Source organism: Myripristis murdjan, chromosome 5, assembly GCF_902150065.1.
Source record: "Myripristis murdjan chromosome 5, fMyrMur1.1, whole genome shotgun sequence".
NCBI classification, from domain to species: Eukaryota; Metazoa; Chordata; class Actinopteri; order Holocentriformes; family Holocentridae; genus Myripristis; species Myripristis murdjan.
In genome coordinates, this window is record NC_043984.1 from 32,275,386 (window position 1) to 32,296,184 (window position 20,799).

A 20,799-nucleotide genomic window follows, 5' to 3' on the forward strand; every position below is an offset into this window, starting at 1 on the left:
CACACACACACACACACACACTTTCACCCTTGAGAAATCCCTGCACAGACAGCTGACACGGCATGTCAAAATTTCACAGCATGCTATATTCGGTGTGCGATGTCACCATGTTGTGCAATTTTCCCCTCGGAGCTCGCTCGCTCTCTCTCTCCGTGAGGCTCTGTTACATAACGGGCTCGGTCTGACTCGCTCGGCCCAATCAGAGGGCCCCGTCGGCGTGACCTGCTGACCTCAGCGGCCCAGATGTGACCTGGCAGGGTTTCATAGACGGTCTGACACACTGGAGTCACTGGCAGCTCCGGAAAGCAGCAGCAGCGCTTTCACTCTGCCTCTGCGCCCAAGTAATCCAGGGATTTTCGTCCCGCTTTACACGCATGAAATGTTGAACGGCTCTGAGGAAGTCGTCTTTAACAGGAAGATCAACATATATTTGAACTGCTATCTCACGATGAAGTTGAAAAGCATGATAATACAAGGAGATTTTTTTTTAAATTTTAGTTCTTAAATGCATCAGATTCTTCAATTCTTTCTCTCTGGTGAAAGTTTCAACGGCAAATTTTGACTTCCTCCTCGTGTGAGCAACAAGTTCATTTCACATTGCAGTCCATTGGCTGGTTCTTATCTTAAAAAAAAAAAAAAAAGGTGTAATGGGTCCACCTGATCACAATTTTTACGCCACGGTTCAGTTTTAGGGGTGCGACAGTTCAATAAACCCACAGTTTGCTTGTATTGAGGTTTTCAGGGTCACCATTCCAGTTTCAGTTTGATTTGCTTTGCACATTATTTATTAGAAGTGGTGATTCCATGGGGCCGAATCAAGTCGGACGGTTGCCGAATCCCAGTACCGGGCGTCGGGTTCTGCCACTTGGTTTTCCTGGTTCCATGGTTTCAAGCTTACCCTGTGCCATACCATCTACTATGTGTATATTTCATTTTTCATATTTATTATTTCATCGGTATATCTTACATTTCTTACATTTCAACACTTAAACATCTCATATTCTTAGGTTAGTTTATTGTATATACTTAGCCCTTATTGTCTTTAGTGTATATATTTCGTATATTTAGTCTCTATTGTATATACTTTTAATTTTAATTTTAATTTTATTTTATGTTTTTTATTGATGATGCTGCTGTAACGTATGAATTTCCCAGTTTGGGATCAATAAAGTATACCTACCTACCTACCTACCTACATTATTGCCCATTTCCAGTGTTCTCTGTATTTTATTTGCATTCTTTTTTTTTTATCAAGACATTTGCTAGCAATACATGAAATCAACAAATATTCTTTCAAGGCAACAGTGCTTCTTAGACTATTAATAACAAATCAGATATCAGTGTATTCATCAGTACATCAGCTCAGTGTGTGGTTGTGTGACTCTCATACAGCAGACGTGTTTCTGCACTTTTCACATCCCAGATGAAAATCTAACAAACACCCAGGGTCAGGTAACTCTCAGCCGCCCTGGATGCTGTGAATTGAACGGTTCATTTTTTTTTACGGCGCGGTTTTACACCCCCATTCAATTTGTATCGCAGTTTTAACTGGCTCGGGTTTTCTTTCTTTTCACTTTAAAGCAACACTTCAACACAAAAGGTGAAACGGGGCTTTTGCCAATGTTCTGGAAAGGCTGAGCAGTTTAGCAACAGAGAGCCTTTGTGTGCAGCTCATGGGAAAGCCACTGATTAGGCCAAACGTTATTATTATTATCATTATTATCATTATTAATCAACCACGGTGTTGAATGTTCAACACTACAAATCTGTTCTCGGTAATTTGACTTCATGCTCTGAAAAACGTCATGTGCAGGAACTTTGGAGGGAGAGGAAAAAAAATAGTTTGCTATAAATATATCGAGAACTGTAAAGCGACAGTTTTTGGTTGTGGTAGAAAACTGTTAGACGTCAGGCTTTCTAATCATCAGGCTGCACTGACGCCAGCAGCTCCTCTCATTTCGGTAGTAGTTACAGCAAAACATGTGACCTTTGCTTCTGTTTAGCCAAAGTCACACCAGGGTTTTGCCCGTTTCACTCCCACAACGGGAGAGTCGAACCAAACTGCCTGGGTGAAAACCAGGAATGATGATCGCTCGCCCAGATGGGACTCCTGGCCTTCATCAGCATCAGCAGAAGCTGCAGCCGAGAGCGGCTTCCAAAAAATATTTGCAGGATTTAATAAGCGGCGGTTTCAACAGAAAGGAAAAGTTATATTTTTAACAACTGTGTCACAAAGTCGGCCACCGGGCTATCGCTGCCCTCTTGAGCAATTTCTGAAATGAGTCTGAGATTTTTCCAGTTGCTTCAGGGGCCGCCAGGAATTTTCTGTTCCAGCTGTCAACCTGACTGCACGTCTGTCTTTTCGACCGGCCGCTTTTTTTTTTTTGTCTTTCTGTTTCTCGTCTTTATCCCTTCGTGTATGTTCTCCTCCTGCCTTCTTCCCCCTTCATTCACATCTCTCCCTTTCGCTTTCTTTCCTGCCTCTCCTCCTTTTGTATCGAGACGATACTCCTACGCAAATGTGCAACCTCTACTCTTTTGCAATTGTCTGTCCGCTGAGATGTCTGCAGCGTCTATTTTCACCCTTACTCTCCGTCTCCTTCCACCTTGGAGACTGCCAGTGGAGGCCATATTCACTCCTCCTGAAACCACAAAGGAAGAGAAAATGTCAACAGTAAACCGCTGTAAATAGGACCTTACTCAGACTAGCTGGTACCAGACTGAAGCTGGGTTTGCAGACTTTGTGCACCGGCTCATTCATGCCAAGAGGGTTTTTTTTTCGAGGGGTTTCTTATGTGCATGCACAGGGTCCCCCCCCCCAGAAATCCTGTTTGACTTTCATGTTTGGTTCTGGACTTTTTCTGACAGTAAACACAAAATGTCATCTAATCCCTCGGTTATGATGCTGGCGGAAACTGAAAGGCTCATTATTTTCCTCGCTTCACGAATGATATTACATTTTCTGTAGCCAAAACCACATTGTGCAGTGGAAAAGCTATTTTCCGAAGCATGTCCAGTGTAATGCGTCTGTGAACTTTAGAGCATTTCAAACATCTATATATATCATTCGCTGATTAACGCTGATACTTTGGTGTAGTTTTTGATGATTAGGGGTCGCTCCGTGCTTTTGTTAGTGCCAGCGTTTCTTAAAATAATGATGGTGATTCCCCCAAAACCCTGTTGCTTCAGCCTCCCTGTAGAGGATTAAAGCGTTTGAGGTGATTTTTCCATCGGCCTTTCGCTCCTTCCATCGCCTCTGGAAGCCTTATCTCCATTTGAAAGGACAGCGCCATTGTGCGGGTTTGTGCCATAAATCATCTCCATTTGTGTCATAAAGCAACCGAGCACATTTCCCTCCAGATCCATCCCAGTGGCTTATATTTTAAAATGAGGCCCGGTGACAGTCTGGTGTATTTACAGTAATCAAGCTAATGTCTCGAAATTAATTTAGTGATTTATTGATGTTAAAATCTTTCACCTTTTGTGCTCAGTTTGATTGATGATTCCTTTTTGACAGCTCGACGGAAGCCCAGGAGTGTTTCTCTTTCCCTGAATGCCAGATTTGGGTTTTACTCTGTCGACTGCCAACGTGAATTTATTTTCTCGCATTATTTTACTGAAACCCAAAGAGCACGCAGAGAGAGAATAGATGAGAGGGCGCGACACGGAGAAGACTGCCTGCTTTGTTCCCAACTCGTCTTACCGGTCAAATCCGTCCAGCGTTCGGCAGGAGGAAGCCTCGCAGTGACACACACACACACGCACGCACACACACACACATGCTTACACTCATAATAGCCCACAGATGTGTTCTCAGTCCTTGGCTCTCGAGGAGGATATCCTGATGACTGCGTGGCCGACCTGCCAAATCCTCACAGACACAGAACAAAAGAAATAATGCAGAGACGAGGCGCAGATGAAAGCATTATTCACATTTAGAGGGATTTTTTCCTGAAATAAGCCTTTTTCGAAAATGTTCCAGGTAACGAGCAACACGCCGGTGTCGACTGAAGTCACAGCTCGAGGGGAAGCAAAGGACGACACAGAGAGGATGTGGGGGAAAAACTTCAACATCCATTAAAATGTTTAACTTGCCCCTGTGATCGGTACGACATATGCTCTGTTTGTGAGCTCAGCATTTTAGGTTTTGTTTTTTTTTTTATTTTCAGTTCAACATGTCAAAGTTCAAAATGTTCCTGGATTTCAGAAGGAAAAATAAATCAGAGAAGCCGGTTCAGCCCGGTGCAGAATAATGGACAGTTAATGTTTGATAAGCTGACCCTCTGCCCGCTTTGCAACCACGTCTGTATTGTCGGCTGCCTCTCACCAACACGAACAATGAAAAAGTTACTCAGCAACACGGGGAGATGACGCTGGCACACGGAGCGAGGGCTGCTCCGATATTTCATCATCCAAAACAAACAAAAACTGACAGGTCAAAGATGATTGCAGTTTTCCTGTAAAAAGCCCTGGAAGCTGCTTGTATGAACACCCTGTTCCCTGCACTCATTGTAAATGAATTAAAAGCGGTTTATATCATTAATATGATAATCATAAAGAGGATATTGTAAAAGCTCCATTTGCACTGGAAGAACAAGCAATAAGAGTACCGATGAAGCTGAAGAAACACACACAGTGTCAGAGAGGCTTGCAGATCATGTGTGTGTGTGTGTGTGTGTGTGTGTGTATGTCAGGTCCTTTGATCCAGACCAGCGTCTGTCCATCTGCAGAACCTGCAATAAGCCTCAGATCCGTCTTGGACGTCTGTGCACACGCAAAATGAGTCGTGACTCATGTTGGACGAAGGCGACCAATAAAGATGTCAGACAAGATTTCATCCTGGCTCCTGACGTGGATGTTTTCTCAGCAGCCAGCAGGAGCACAGCGAGGTTCCCACTTCAGTGAAGCCGTCGAAAACAATGACCACGGCATGTTTTTTTTGGGTGATATTTTTTTGGAAGCATGACAAACATTTTCATTTAAATTAAAATTGCATGAAAGAAGAGCCTGGAAAATTCAGGGCCTCGCTGCAGCTGAGGACCTCATTACAGACGTCGCGCTAATTGACGGTCGTTGCTCTCAATCCAACTGTCAGGTAAATGACTACTCTGTCAGTGTATGTACGCACGTTGTCATTAATTTGCCTCAGTTTTGCATTTGGTTTCCTCGCGGCTCCTCGGCACAGCTGTGAATGGATAATGCAGATGTGTTTGGTGCGAGGTGAGCCGTCCAAAGCGAGCGAGGAGGAGGAAGGCGTGCGGCGTTTGCTCGTGGAACTATCCATTGTCTCAGCATTTCCCTCTTGACAGGAAGTGCGGCCCGTGTGTAGGACCGGCCCATCCACTCATACTGAGGTACCGAAGCAAACACTGTAAAAAAAAATCTCAACGTGAACAAGTCATTCAGTCTCATATTCTGTGTTAAAATCTCATTTTTCTTCAAATGAGGTCAAAAATCTGCCAGCGGGATGAGATAATCCCACTTGTTTCCATAATTTTCTTGAATCAAGAGTCATTTTCTTTATCCTAGCAGGCTGATTTGCCGTATTCCACCTTGTGTCAACATATTTATACCTGTTCCTAGAAAGAAAATCCTAAAACAGCTGAAACTGCTTTGAAACAAGTGGGATTATCTCATCCCACTGGCAGATTCTGACTCTTGTTTGAAGAAAAAAACACAAGAGCGTCACACTGAATTTGAGACTATGAGGTTTTTTTTTTTTTTTTCTGCAATGAGCTTGAACACACACATTCACTCACACATAAACACACACCGAGCCAAGACAAACAGCCTCCTCATGGACATACATGGTGCAAAACACACACTCATCATGCCCGCGCTGTATCTATCATCATGCCTCCTCAATATAAATGATAGATCGCGGCGATTCGGCTCGGCTTCCTGACAGCCGCGGCGCTCCACCATCCCCAACGCCAATTTATCAGCCAAGACAATCCACTCCGTCCTGGCTCACTGAGCTGAATTCAGACATAAAACACCTCCTGTCGCACCATCAGCGGGTAACCTTGAGGCCGTCTGAACACCATAAAGCCAGCAGGGAACACTGATAAGATACTGCGTGTGTACGTATGCGGGCTCCTGCCGATGGCACTCGCTGTTACAGAAAGCAGACAGAGTTGTTTTTTTGGATTTTTTTTTTTTTTTTTTTTTTGTCAAAGGGGTCACAAAAACATCGGTGTCCTTAAGGTGCACAGTCAGGCGACAGCAGGGCAGCAGAAATAACAGCCGGGCAGGTGGACATGCAGGGTTATGGGGAGACTGAAGGCTTTTAAACACAAACAAAATCCTTTAAACAACTGATTTAGTCTCATGTTGAGCTGTAAATCTGCCGGTGGGATGAGATAATCCCATTTGTTTGCAGTGCAGCTTCACTTCCAGTCTGTCGAAACGAGGCACAATCAGCCACCAGGATCAAGAAAATGACACTTGAGTTAAGAAATTTCTGGAGGCAAGTTGATTAGCACTGGCAACAAGTGGGATTTTTTCACTCGTAACAAAAACAAGATTTAAAGTCTAGTTTTTTTGGTCATGAATACCTGATGGGCATTTTTCCTGCTGTAAACATTAGATGGCTTTCACTTTGAGGCATGGGACGAATTTCACTTTGTAATTTGATTTATTTATTTTTTTTTAACTTTGTTTTAAGAAAAACAAATCCCAGATTGAATACATGATTAAACAAGTTGTTACGATGGGGATCTTTTTGCTATGAGGCTGCTGCATCACCACCGCTGGACTCTTATTACAGTGTATTGTTATTTTACCTTCCATCGATGAGAATAAGAAAAGAAAGCAATTTGAATAACAACTTCTTTTCCCAGTAAAGCTGTCTAAAGTTATCAGATGGCCCATTAATGAATATTAATTCATGCCACAATTCTGAGCAGCTTTCTAAAACACATTGTATCAAAAAAATTTAAATGAGCAGTGATTTTTTAGGCTTTTTCAATTGCAGGTAAGTGTGAAGGTGAGCATGATCTGGAAGTAAAGATTCAGGGAGGAATATGGTTATTAACCACAAGATAACGAGGTGCCACTGTAATTCTGTTTTAATCTAATCATAACATCATCACACAAACTGGAGACAGGTAAGCATAAGGGTTTTCTTGAATTTTTCTCTGTAGGTAAGTATTTTAAATCTACATTGGGGGGTTTTCAAAAGCAGGTAGCACCTCATTATAAAGGCAACTCTTTTTTAGATTTCGTTGGCTTTGAGTTTCATAACATCAGAAGTGTTGAAATAAAATGAGATAAAATGTTCTTGTTGAAACTAGGACCTCACCGACTCGATTTTAAGGGCTAATATTTATAAAACTGTCGACCCGCAGACACATTTGTGTTTTTATGTGTCGTGTATTTTTCAGTTTTCCTGATCCAATCAAATCAAATCACAGCAGCTCTCTGCGTGAACGTGTCGGACCGAGGCGTCACTGCAGAAACAAGCCCGATCCTCTGAAAAAAATGAAGTTATATGAAGGAGAGACAGATTAGGATTCTGTTGGCCCCGTAATTTGATGGGTGGCCCCTGACCCAAACCAGGCGGGCGGGGCTGCATGTATACGAGGTAAACACGACTGTAAAAGGCCTTCATCATATGAGATGAATTAGCTGTTGCTTCTACACCGACTACCGCAGCTTTCAGCTTTGTATGGGCTCAACACACACACACACACACACACACACACTCAGATGCCTACTCCCTACATCATTACCAAAGTACAGCCTCCCTCCTCGATCTGCCTCCAGACCTCACACTCCTCCTCCACCGAGCTCCTACCTGCAAATGTTTACCTGCCTGTAATGAAAAATCCACCCGAGGTAATCTCACACTCATTTCAGGATGAACCTGCTCACCTCGTCGTGTGTGTGTGTGTGTGTGTGTGTGTTATTAGGCAGATACACTAACCTGCAAGCGAGCTGATCGACAAGCCGTCAGAAGGCTGTTCAAGGGGGATCTCAGCCCAGACGTGAGACGTGGGTCCGCGGGCTTGAACTTTTCGTTATTAATTATTGATCATCATTCTCCATCAGCAGCCAATCAGATGTCAAAGCTCTCGTGTCTCTCTGCACAGGAGCGGGAACAAAATGGACGAGAAGTCGATGCCCCGTTCTACACAAAAAGTTATGTGAAAGACAAGGAACTCACATCTAAAACATGATGCTTGGGAGAACAGCCTGGGTAGAATAGGTGCTCGCTAGCTGTCTGTGCTAACTCATCAAAACACAACATTATGAAAGACAAATAACCAGACAGTCCAAAAAAAAAAAAAAAAATGGATTCATTATTCACAGTCTGAACGCACGGCTGCACATTCACAGACCGCCACTTTGGAGAAAATGCATCCAAACTGCTTTAAAATCGGCTCATGTAATACACTGTGTACTATAATGTAATGTTTAGAGTGGCATGCTTTACTAAAGGGTCTAATTATTATTGATATCTCCTGTTTGCTCCCTGTGGTTGCAGCTCAGGATCCAGCAGACCCTCCTGTCATGGTTATATAACATCCCTGCTATGATCACCGGGGTCAGTTTGACTCCGGTGAATGTTTAACGTCTCTCAATACACGATTAACGTTGTTTTTGTTTTGTTTTTGGCTTCATATTTCATGACTTTCCCTAATTTAATGGCGACAAGCGGGTAAACATGAAATTAGCATGATCTGTTTTCAGTGTCCTGGTCACATTTTGTACGCATCTGCGTTTCTTTGGGGTCTGTTTGGCTGTTTTATCTGTATAAATATAGCTGTGTGAGAGCCACTGATAGTTAATGTGACATTTGGGAGTTAAAACGGGATTCCCATATGATGCATAAGGACGGTGGGTTATGTTTTATTTAAAGACCCCATAAAATCATGTTCCAGTTTATTTAGAGCCCAGAATCACTGTTAACAGTCTCAGAGGGCTTTACATGCCCACATCGACTCTTACTTTCTTGATTCGATGTGCTTCCTGTTGAAACAGGAAGTTTGGGCGGGACACGGGGAAGGGAAGTGCAAACCAACAGCACCTCCGTTTGGGAGGGAAAGGCGTAAGGTAGATGAAGGGATCATTTGAGAGAGGAATTAAGAGGATTTTAATTTACACCCACTCGTGCGGGATGATGTCACCATTTAAGGTATGTAGAAGTCATGTGATGTCACTTTAAAAGCCTGTTTAGGTCATCGACAAGACACATAAAGTACCTGACTCAAACCTGGATAACAGTTTTTATTATTATCATCTTCCGGTGGTTTAAATTACTGGGATTAAATTGACCCCAGTTGATAAATATGTTAATAAATGTGCAGCTAAGCCGAGGGATAACCAAATTGGCCATCATCTATAACGTCTTCACTGATTTGTATGAAACAGTTTGGTGGAGAAATGTATAGAAAAGGCACATGCAGACACGCTCGTTTTGTTTTCACTTTTATTTGTAAATGCATCTCGGGTAGAACAAAGAAAAAAATATATATAATATATTCATATGTACTGAAACGTTATGTTATGTACACATTTAAGGGTTTACACTAGAAATCTTCACAACCACTTGACTTTTTTTTTTTTTTTTTTTCAAGATATGGTATCAGAATAGTCTTCTGTGTGTTTCCTGTGGATGCAGCTATATGTACACTCCTGCATATTTACATACATTCATAGGATGCGATAAAACACCTGTGTTCAAACAAGCATTGAAAAATTCAAAAATTGAATGAAAGGAATGATGTACAATAGTGTGTACCCCTGCTTTTTTTTTGTTTTGTTTTGTTTTGTTTTGTTTGTTTGTTTGTTTTTCCTTGCTTGACATACATGAATTATGCATGGACGGCACTGTCACACCCCTACATTTTCACGGCAGGGTGTGATGTACATAGCAAATAATGTTCAAGAGCAAATAGGACATTTAAAAAAAAAATAAAAGTAAAAATAAAAATGACAAAACAGCGGTGTCGTGGCCTCAAAAGGGATGTTGTTGACTACATTTCCCAGAAGCTCATTCTCCTGGTTGTTCAGCACCATGGGTGTGTGTGTGTGCGTGTGTGTGTGTAGTGCGAGTCCACTTGTGTCACCTCAACACAAACAATACCTCCAGTTGAGGGCCAAGGCCTGTCGGGGTATTCCAGTAACAGATAAAATGCAGCTGAGGCAGATTTTGTGTCAAGTCAACAGCAAAATAATAGTTAAACATCATCATCATCATCATCATCATCATCATCATCATCATAATAATAGTAGTAGCAAACTGAGACATTCAGTTTCATGGCTATGCACTGATTGACATGGGCTGTATTATGACACCTTTTTTGATTATTCAGGCTCGAAGCCGTCACTCAACACCCCCATCCCCGTCAAAAAAAAAAAAAAAAAAAAAAAAAAAAAAGAAAATACATCACCGAAAAGCATGATTTCTGAAACCATTTGGCTCTCCAGTAAGGATTTTGTGGTGCAGTAAGGCCAGAGAAGCGATAAGAAGAGAAGACCGACAAGGTACGCGACGTCTCGATAAAAAGCTGAATAAAATAACATCTACAAGAACACTTAACACTGATCAGAAGGCCCGTTTCACAATCATTACTGTGCGCTTCACTTTTTAGTTGTGTATCCATTTTTGCATTTCTTGTGTTGCTCGATTTCGCCCCCACCCCCAAACCCCCACCCCTTACATCTTAGCAGGTGTAGAGGGTTGCTCTAAAATGTGAGAGGAGCCCCAATAGCTTATAGCGACATTTTCCTTCCTCGGTCACGCGATCAGTAGTTCAGGTCCACACACTGCGGCACTTTCCTCCACCTGTGCATCCACACCGAGTTGGATGACCAAAAGGCGCTCCTCGACCTTTCTGTCAAAACGAGCCGTGGTGCAAGGCAGCAAAAAACGAGGGCAAAGCTTCAGGAGGAACCTCGCTCCCACTTCCTAAACATTGCATAAGATGAGGAATGTCCGAGACATTGGCAGCTTTCAGGAAGATAAAAGGCAGTTGTTCTTATCCGGGTTGAAACAGAGACGCTGAGAAGACGATCACATCATCCAGATTCGAAGAAAAAAATCAGTCTGTTTCGTCTCCCGCCGGCCGAGGCGTGGAGATAAAGACAGAAGTGAGAGACAAACGTACAGAGGAGACGGACGTACAAAAGCACCAACAGCAACGGACTTCAGCAACGACACAGACGATGGTAACTCGTTGGTTTACCTTTGTACAATAAATTAGAACGTCATCATCACACACTTTGTGAAAAAGCAAGGCGCGCTCCCACCCACGCAGTCACGCTGACTCACGATCGCACAAACATCCCAACGCACACACACACACACACACACACACACAGACATTCACAGCGGCGCACACACACCCTCCTCCTGGGGGGCCTTCGTCCGTGTGAGAGCGATCCCGGCGATCCCAGCGGGGTCTCAGTTTGCGGCGCGGACTGTCCGGCTGCTCCGTGGAAAGCGGTGGACTTTGATGTGTTTTGACAGGTGGTCGCTGCGGGCGAACTTCTTCTCGCAGACGGGGCACTGGTAGGGCTTGACCCCCGAGTGGGACCGCCGGTGTCGCGACAGCTCGTCCGACCGGGAAAACCTGGGTGGGAGAAGAGGAAGAAGAGCGCCGTGTCAATGTTTTGCAAAAGACAAATGGAGACAAGTGTGTGCGCTTTAAAGGGAAAACTCTCATAATCTAGGGGTCGTTTCATGCGCGATGGGTCAGAAATCTCTGGCGAAAACATATGGATCGTGCTGCATGTGTTGCAAACTGGTTGCATAACGCTTGATCGTCTGTGCATCCAGAGAAGCGGCTCAGGAGGGTTTCGTTCATGAGGAAACTATTCCTCTTTGGCTCCTCTAGAACAAACAAACGAGCGAAAACAAACGGTTCCGACAAAAACATTTACGCTTGTCGGAAACAGCCCAGTGTGTGTGTGTGTGAGTGTGTGTGTGTGTTGAGGATATTTTACAGCACTCATCTTGACACGTACTGCCTGTGGTGCAAGCTGCAATCAGAGATGAAAACCTTGATCTCTCCACAGCACACACTCTGTCATTTTGTATTCAATGCTGGCAGCCTCACTGTTTTTCCCAAACTGTGCATCATGTGTGCGGAGAGCAGACATTTTCTCACCGAGCCCGGCAGATTTTTACGGCGTAATTATCTGTCACGAGCAGGAATGCTTCTCGTGTTGACACTACAACTCATTCCTGTTAGTCATTTGAACAAGCACAACATCACAGCATGGTTAGCATGCGAGCTACAGGGCCGAGGCCTCGGGGATGACGGCTTCGGGGGGCGTCTTCCCAGCAACCCAGCTCTGTGAAGCCGCCCGTCCCCCGGCCAGGCTCTGCGGCACAGATGTTGCTGCCTGACCTGACAAGATGATGAATCGATCCGATTTCACCCTGTAATTAAGCAGCAATACTTGAGGAGCCGGCGGTTTATTATCTGTCATAAGCAGATACAATACAAGCTTTCTGCGAAGAGTTAAAACAATCCTGTCGAGTTTCTTTCAACATCTGACGGCGGTTTAGAGCGCGCAGGGGAGGCGGAGTCGTCACGCCGACGATAAAGCTCTTCGATCAGCACCCGTAACACCTCGGCACATCCTCGCCAGTGACAATCCGCTTCAGCTCAGTCCTCAACAGAGCTGTATTTCACAGGAGTTTTATCTCCCCGTACGGATTCTGGCCTTGAAAAGGAGGCATGCAACTACATCGAGCGACTGAGTGCGTGTGGAAGTTTCTCTTGGCCGCTTTTCCCGCTCTGCATTCCCCTCATGTGTGGGCACATTACTCCCAGAAGCCCCCCAGGGAGTCGCCGGCTTTACCCCCGCCCCCCCCCGCCCCCTTGCCAGCCATCAGCCACACAGCCTGGCCTTGATGCTTAACACATCCACGACACATGCACAGGAAATATGGGGGTTTTCCTGTTGTGTGATCACATGGGGGAAAGGAAGACAATCTTTTTTTTTTTTTTTTTTTTTTTTTTTTTTTGTTTGGGGATATTACAAAGTAACCTGCTCGGCCACAAAATTGCCATATTTATTTAAATAAAAAAGGTAAAAAAAAAAAAAAAAAGGTAATAGAAATATATATAAAAAATAAACTATATAAAAATATATAAGAACATATAAAATAGAAAAAATAGAAAAAATTCCCACTTTCAAAAAAAAGAAATTGCATCTTCATAGGCCAAAGTAGGGATTTAAAAAAAAAATTTTTCCAAAAGAATAAAGGGAATTTCATCAGATGGTTAAGTACAGTCACTCAACTTAGGTTATGCTAAATAGCAATGGAGCCGGTGATCAAGCAGGATGATTTTGGTTTCTGTGCATCAGTGAATTGATAAACTGTCAAAGGGGGCGGTATAAAAAAAAAAAAAAAAAAAAAAAAGCTCTTTTGAAACTGGCAGGAGACTTGGAGATGTTGGACAGATTATTCTGGATGGTGTGCCTGGATTCAGATCTGTACATGTCTGAATGTACAGTAACATGCTGACTGTATGTTTGCACCCCTCCCCTCCTCGCTCCCTGCCGGCCTGAGCGGAGGAACCTCGACTGATCCCTCTTTCCCCCTTTCATGCAGCGTGGCAGCCGGGACGTTCCTGGCCCACAGTCATGGTAACTATTCAACACTTCGTCTTTGTTCGCTCCACTTCCTCACTGCTGCTCCCTTCAAGTGATTGTGTGCAAAACTGAAACAGGCCTCTTCTCCCACTCTATTTGGCTCTCTCAACCACCCCCCTCCTCCTCCTCCCTCTCCCCCCTCCCCCTCGCAGCCCCTCGTTCCTCACCTTCAAAATGTTTCCTTTTTTTCCATCTCTCCTCTCCTCGCCTCATTCGCTGCGCTGCTCTCACACTTTCCCTAATTTCTTCTTTTCCTTTTGTCGACCCCCTGCATTTTCCCCAGCCCCATCGCATACAGTGAGTTACACACACACACACACTGGTTCACACACATACACACTTCCATCCAAACTAAATCCTGTCTTTTGTGTCCAGACAAGAGCCCTTTGTTACTCGGAAATGCATAGCCAGGATAACTACAGCACAGATTTCCCCAGCTCCCCTCATGTATTAGGACACACTTGTGCAGCATTAAAAATACGTGGCGAGTGGCCGGTTGCCAGGTTGGTGCTAAAGTCAAATGGGCCAAGGCAGAGCTTTTAAAGGGATATTATTGATTGCTCACTACATGCATGGGAAAGAAGAGCTTACAGTGTAAATGAATGGCTGACTGAGCAGGATCCTGTATGACTGTGGTCTCTCTCTGCAAGCTATGACAAGCATAAATCAAGTTTCATATGGATTCCTGTAGGAATACGTTTTTGGCAAACGTCTTCATGTGCAGGTATATGCAAACATACCACATGCACAGATGAATGCACACATGCAAAGCACATGTACAACACGCAGACGCCTTCAAAAACACATACGCCATGTTAGTACATGCCCCCTTGTAATGGGTAAAGTGTGTGTGCTGCGCATGGGGAACATTTCCCCACGGCTGAGAAAGTCAGAGGTTACACTCTTTTAACAGTTTGTGTCACCCTCACCGCCTGACCTGATGTCCTCAGGAAATCAGCCAGCTCAAGTCTGGGCCAAGAATCACTTTCCATCACACACACATACACACAAACACACACACACACACACATTCCCTTACAGACTAATGAATGTAAACAGAAACTTTATTGAGCGCAGAAACGGCTTCACTGATGAAGACATCCAAGGTCTCTCTCTCTCTCTCCTGCTCTAAAAGCTACACACACTGGGTTCCAAATTAGATCTTGCTGCAATAGATTTGGCACAAACACACACACACACACACACACACACACGCACTCTCATACACACGCAGTGCTCCAGCAACGGCACAGCTGTCAAGTCGCAACAGGAGGTGCCCATGTTGTGCCCATGTGACTTGGGTGCACATGCTCTGTCACAGATTTATATTACACCACCAGAAATATGACACCCGAGCAGTTCGGCGTGATATCCCACATATCACACCGCCTGACGAAAAGTGTGATGCTGCAAGCGAGCCCGTTTATTTCAACGCCCCTTGACATGGTTCCAATTTACACTTTGGATGCGGCACGACAGCCATTAAGAGCTCTTCAGCTCCAGGGCCGAGTGAAGAGGAGAGAAAAGACAAGTGGCTAATTGTTTTTGTTTGGCTTTTCTATTACGGATCCTTGGAGAAAAATAAGCCCCCCTCCTCCCTAATTGGTAAAGCATATGGCTGACATTCCACAGATGGAGTGCAGGGTTGCATGCCAGTGAAGCTGTGCTTCCTCAGTAATGAACTCCGTTACTAATCATTAAATGCATGTTGCAGCGTTGTTTCTATTATCTCGGGAGCTTTAGCATTTTCAGCAGTGGTATGCCTCAGATTCACAGAGCTTGGCAATGTGGGGCAGACACAGCGAGGGGAGGGGGGACTCCACTGAAACCCACTAAGCCGCCTGGCTGGTGCTAATTGATGACCTCCAAAGAGACAGGTCAATTCAAATGTCAGTTGAAATCTGCGCCAGACTTGGTTCCATTGAGCAACATGACACTGTGCACGGCAAATGGACGTGTCCCACTGTCATTTAATTACTGCGGCTTCCAAATGGGCCACGCTGACAAATGGGGGTTAAGCCCCCTTAAATCACGCAGATGCATGGAAGAGCCTGCACTCGGTGCTCAGCCCTGCAAATAAACAAACCTTTAAACAGTCTTTATATAACCGGTCATAAATTCGGCGCCATCTCTGAAGGCCTAATCTCCTACGATAACACACCCATAAAACTAGAAACCTGCAGTGCACAATTATGGTAATTTTTTATGGGCAAATTGTTCTGTCTGTGAGATAAACGTCTGATGTTGTCACTCAGTGGATCGAGTATTCGTTTGTGCTAATAAACGCATTCTATTAGTCACCGCATGAATCACTGTCAACAGCACTCACCTCCACCCACAGCCGGGCCAGTTGCAGGCGAACGGTTTCTCCCCCGTGTGCCTCCTCAGGTGGGCCTTCAGGTGGCTGCTCTTGGTGTACATCTTGGTGCAGCCTGGAAAAGTGCATTTGTGCATTTTTATAAGGTCCGCCACCGGGTTCTTCTGGAACTTCTGACCTCCGACAAGAATCCCTGATCCTTGGTTGGCCGAGCCGTCTCCAAGCCCAAGTGGCTTGGCTGCAATGGGGACTGGTGCAATGCGTACAAACTTAGAGGACATGTTAAGGTTGGGGGAAGGGAGGATCTGGGGCACCAGGGCAAAGGTCTGACCCTGGATGTTGACTAGTAGCTGCGCGATTTTGATGTCTGAGGCAGGGACAGGCTGTGGGGGCTGGGCCACCGGGGTCAGAGGCGCCGCTGTGGGCTCCTGTTTGATCTGAATGGGCTGAATCTGCAGGATGACCGGCATCCCACCACTGCCACCGTTAGCTCCGCTCTCCGTTGATACAGGTTTGTTGGCTGATGGCTTCTTGGCCCCGGTGTGTGTCCCTGTGCTTGATTCATGTGTGGGGTTGACTGGTGTGGTTTTGGTCTCAGTGGTGGCAGCACTGGCGGTGGGGACAGTTTGGTCTGAGAGTGTGGCCTCTGGGTCCAGCCTGGACCCTGGGGAGGCCTCCCTGCTCAGCTCCAGGCCAACCTCCAGACCCAGCACCTCATCCAGCCCCAGGCCCAGCCCTAGGGACCCCTCTTGGTGCTCCTGCTTCATGGTCACCACCTCCATGTTCTCCTCCAGAAATTCTTCGATCTCCTCCAGTGTGGGCTGGAAGGACGCTCCAAGTGGTTCCTCCATCTCCACATTGGACCAAACAGGAAAGTCCAAATTTTCCTCCTTCACAGGCTCCTGTTTGGAGGGCACAACCCTCCGTGAGTCCCATAGGAAAGAGGGAAGCGGCATAGAGGTCATCGACCCCGCTGTGGCACCGTTGGCACCTCCTAAAGAGGTCTGGGACAGCAAGTAGTCCAGGATGCTGTCCTGGCTCTCGGCGCTGGAGCTGCTGCCGTAGCTGGAGCTGAGCACCTGGGAGTCCGGGCTGGAGCACGAACGAGGGCTGGACGACTCGCTCAGGTCATCCTCCGAAAACGGTGACGGCATCACCTGGTAGGAGCCTGAGTCTGTCACCATGTCGGACAGCCGGTAGGCCGGCGGAGAGCCACTGTAAGGCAGGAAAGTCTCCTCGTTCGCTAAGAAGTTATCTACCATCCCTGGCTAGAGCCAAAATACTGTCCCCTGTTTGTCCTGAAAGACTGTGTTTGTAATGATTTGTTATAGAATTATTCCTTGTGTTGCTGGGAAAGCAGGTACAAATCAACCCGGCGAGGGTTTGGAAGCAAGGCCACTCTTCTCACTGGAGTGAGATAGTCAAACACCTGTTGTTCTCTCTCAGGATGGAAAAAGTACGCTTTGGAAAAAGAAAAAAAAAAACTCTTGCCATCCAAGGTCTTCAGCCAGAATAAGTCTAAATAAGACAAAAAAACAGAGACAGTGAGAAGTTGGACAATCATAATTCCACATGAAACCAACGTGTCAGAGCAGTCAAAAAAGGGGGAAAAAAATCCAAAAGGAAAGAACCTGACTCAGAAACAAAGATCACAAGGAAATGGAAAACAGCAGTCCTCTCTCTAATCCACCGATCAGCCTGTACAAGACGCTCTGTCTGTCAGCTCAGAGCCCACGTATGCAAAATCAAAACTGCTGCATATTTAAATTTCAAGTTCACCCACAGTGGGCTTGAATGAGACTGCCCTTTAAGAGAAACCATATCACACTCCATTACTAGAATTTCAATGACTCAACAGAAAGAAAAAATATAACTTCATGGCAAAACGCAAGAGACACTATCCTATACAAGTCATGGACATTTTACTTTTAGTAGGATGACATATAATTTGAAATAGCCCTTTAGATACAGGCTATACTTTATGCTGCATCATTGTGGACTATTTCAAACATACTAATGTAAAATCACTGTAATACATCATATCTGCTGCCCAAGCAAAAAATTACAATGCAGTTTCTTATTTGAGATTATGGTGACTATACTGCACTGATGGTATTTTTTAAAATCTCCTATTACTTAAGGATTTCCTTGAAATGACCTTACTGTTTCCTACAGGCTATTTAAAATGATTTTCTTAGTGTCTTTTTAACTCAGTACAGGACTTTGGTAATGAGGCCTTATTGTAATTGATTATATATATATATTTTTTTTTTCGATACTGTAGTATTCCTACAGGATTTTATTATAGGTCACAGTGTTTCATCACTGTACAATATTTGGTGGCATTTTTTTCTTAGGTGTCTGTCTGTTATCCTCCATAAAATTTATTATAGGAGCGCCATAATTGTTTTTAATTATGGTAATGATGCAAAAGTCGCTGCCTTCAGCATAATAACAAAACCCAGCAGGCCTCAGTAATACCACAATGAAAACAATATGGCTCTACTTTCTTGTCACTGTTATTGCTGTTATAGGCTGAGGTTATTTTCTTGGCTCAAGGAGCGGCGGTCATAGTTATGCCCCCCCTCCCCTCCCATCTTCCGCCTCCCCCCTCCCTCCCAGGGGCCCCCGGTCAGAGTGACCGACAGTAACCCGACCAGAGCAAACTGTCAACATTGTGATCAGAAAGCACCACATGGGGCAGCCGGGAGCAGTGTGCGCTCCTCCACTGCATAAATCACCTGTCCGCTTGTTTACAGGACACTTAAAGCGCAGTAAATCCACGCAAATTACTGCCACCCGAGTTGTGGAGACACCCGGTTATCAGCTTATCACACCCAACCTTGGCCCAGATGCAGTGCTGCAACCATTCATCCCCTCGGCGTGACTGTTTTCTTATTCTTTTCGTTTTTTTTTTTTTTTTTTTTCAATTTGTTCATGTAAATGAATGCTTCAGTATGCCACTTCTGTAGTGGAGCCTGCCTGCTGCCTCTTGGAAACTGACTCCCTTTTTTTTCATTCGCACATCTGAGCTCCACATATTTACATCATAATTCATCCGTTTTATTCGTGCAATAACGGCCCTAACACTAAAGTCCTAATCATTGCACAAACTGATTTCAGCACAGGCGGCGTGGGCTGGAGAAAGCAAACAGGGAACTTGCAGATCCCATCACATGTGCTGCTGCATTTGGTGGAAATAAACTCATTTTCGGCGCATCTAATCCAACTGAAGCATATCAAAAACAGAAAAAAAAAACCCTACATATAATGTATAATGTTGACGGTTGCGCCGTTTCCCTGCCCATCCCCGTGTCCACGCGTAACGCATGAGTAGGCGCGCTTCGCCGCTCCTCTACAACGTAAACATGTTTTCGTCCAGCCCGCTGCAGCATATGGCACCGATCTGCAAAACGCACGACCGACATCCACCTGGGAAAAAACGCTCTAAGATAAAAGAGAATAGAGGCAATCGGATCCCCAGGCTTACCTTGTTCAGTCAAGGCAAAATGTAATCCCAATGTTTCAGTTTTATCCTTTGCATCCGACTGAGGAATCGACTGCCAGCGCACGATTTGCCCTTGAGACTCGCCATGCAGCGGCGTTCAGACTGGACTGAGCGCTGACGGAGTTGTACTATATGACCGTCACATGACTGCCAGTGTGTGTTACGGGGTTACAGGAGTGAGGAGTAAGAGAGGCTGGGACTGAAGGCTCGTCCCCGCTCTGCAGCCTGATTGGCCGGCGGGTCGGGGCCGGAGGCGGGCGCTGCCGCCTGTCAGTCAGGAGTGCGTGCAGGAGCATGAGGGGTGGGGGGTGGGGAGGGGGATGCTTCTAAGCGAGGGAGGAAAAGAGAGCAGAGGAAAAGGAAGAGCGAGAATTTCCCCCTTTATCAGATGTGAGGGTCATGTGGTGTTCAAGTGCAAAACAAATGAAGCAATGCCTCACATGTTTTGTAAAAATAAAATAAAAATAATTATTAGAAATGATCAAAAAAGCTGCAAGTTAGCAGAGAAAAACAGCTACTTGGATTCAGCACATGCAGTTTACAGATTCTTTATTGTGTAATTGCATTTATCAGCTCTTTGGAGTGATATAAACCTTTATCAACCAAATTATAACACAGCACAGTCAATAGTGTCAGTTTTGTTTCATTTATAAGACATTATAGTCTTTTTTAATTGAATAAAGTACACATTATTGAGTTATTTGATTTTATGCATTGGTTTGTTATTGTCTTATGATAATTACTAAGTCAGTTAAACATTTTTTATTTACCTTTACATCGCTGGATAGGTTATGCTGTCCAGTAGTCAGTTATTAACAGTCTATTTGAGTATCAGAGAATTAATTGTCTGTATTTTTGATAGTCATCCAAACGTTTGTTAAGTCGAGGTGAACAGGGTTTTTCCTACACAGAGAACCAGTGAGTGTTACCTGAAAACAATGCAAAAGATCACAAGCAAAAGCAGCGCAAACTCCTGATACAACAAATACCGCTTAAATAAAACATGCACCGGCTGATTTATGATTTTCTTGGCTGCATCCTGCTGCTGTTTGCTTCTGCAGCGCCAGTATCACTGAGGTTTGAGCTTCTCACTGAGGAAATGCATGTGCGCATATCACATAGAGAACTTCCCCCTATGCATTTGCACACACACACACGCACACACACACACACACACATACACACACACAGAGAGAGAGAGAGAGAGAGGCTTTGGAGCTTTAACCTGCATTTATTTTTAAAGAGGCTGCAAGGTTTTATTTCTGGTTGGAAGGAGAATAAAGCAAATAAACATGACTGTTACATTTCTGTAACTGTAATCTTATTATTAAATGACACCCTTTTCTGTTTTTTTTTTTTT

At 44.6% G+C, this 20,799-nt stretch overlaps 1 protein-coding gene across 2 annotated transcripts; it reads right to left on the reverse strand.

Moving 5' to 3' along the window:
* Positions 1–9,533: 9,533 nt before the first annotated feature.
* On the reverse strand, positions 9,534–19,561 carry klf15 (Kruppel like factor 15). Of its 2 annotated transcripts, XM_030052540.1 has the most exons (3): positions 19,422–19,561; positions 15,944–17,449; positions 11,411–11,579 (listed from the first exon to the last, which is right to left on the reverse strand). In XM_030052540.1, exons 2-3 carry the CDS (start codon positions 17,191–17,193, stop codon positions 11,411–11,413), a joined length of 1,419 nt encoding a protein of 472 aa, XP_029908400.1. In that variant the 5' UTR covers positions 17,194–17,449; positions 19,422–19,561. The 2 variants fall into 2 exon arrangements, with proteins under 2 accessions (XP_029908401.1, XP_029908400.1); XM_030052541.1 differs by lacking the exon at positions 19,422–19,561 and having other exon boundaries at positions 9,534–11,579; positions 15,944–17,193.
* Between the last annotated feature and the right edge of the window lie 1,238 nt (positions 19,562–20,799).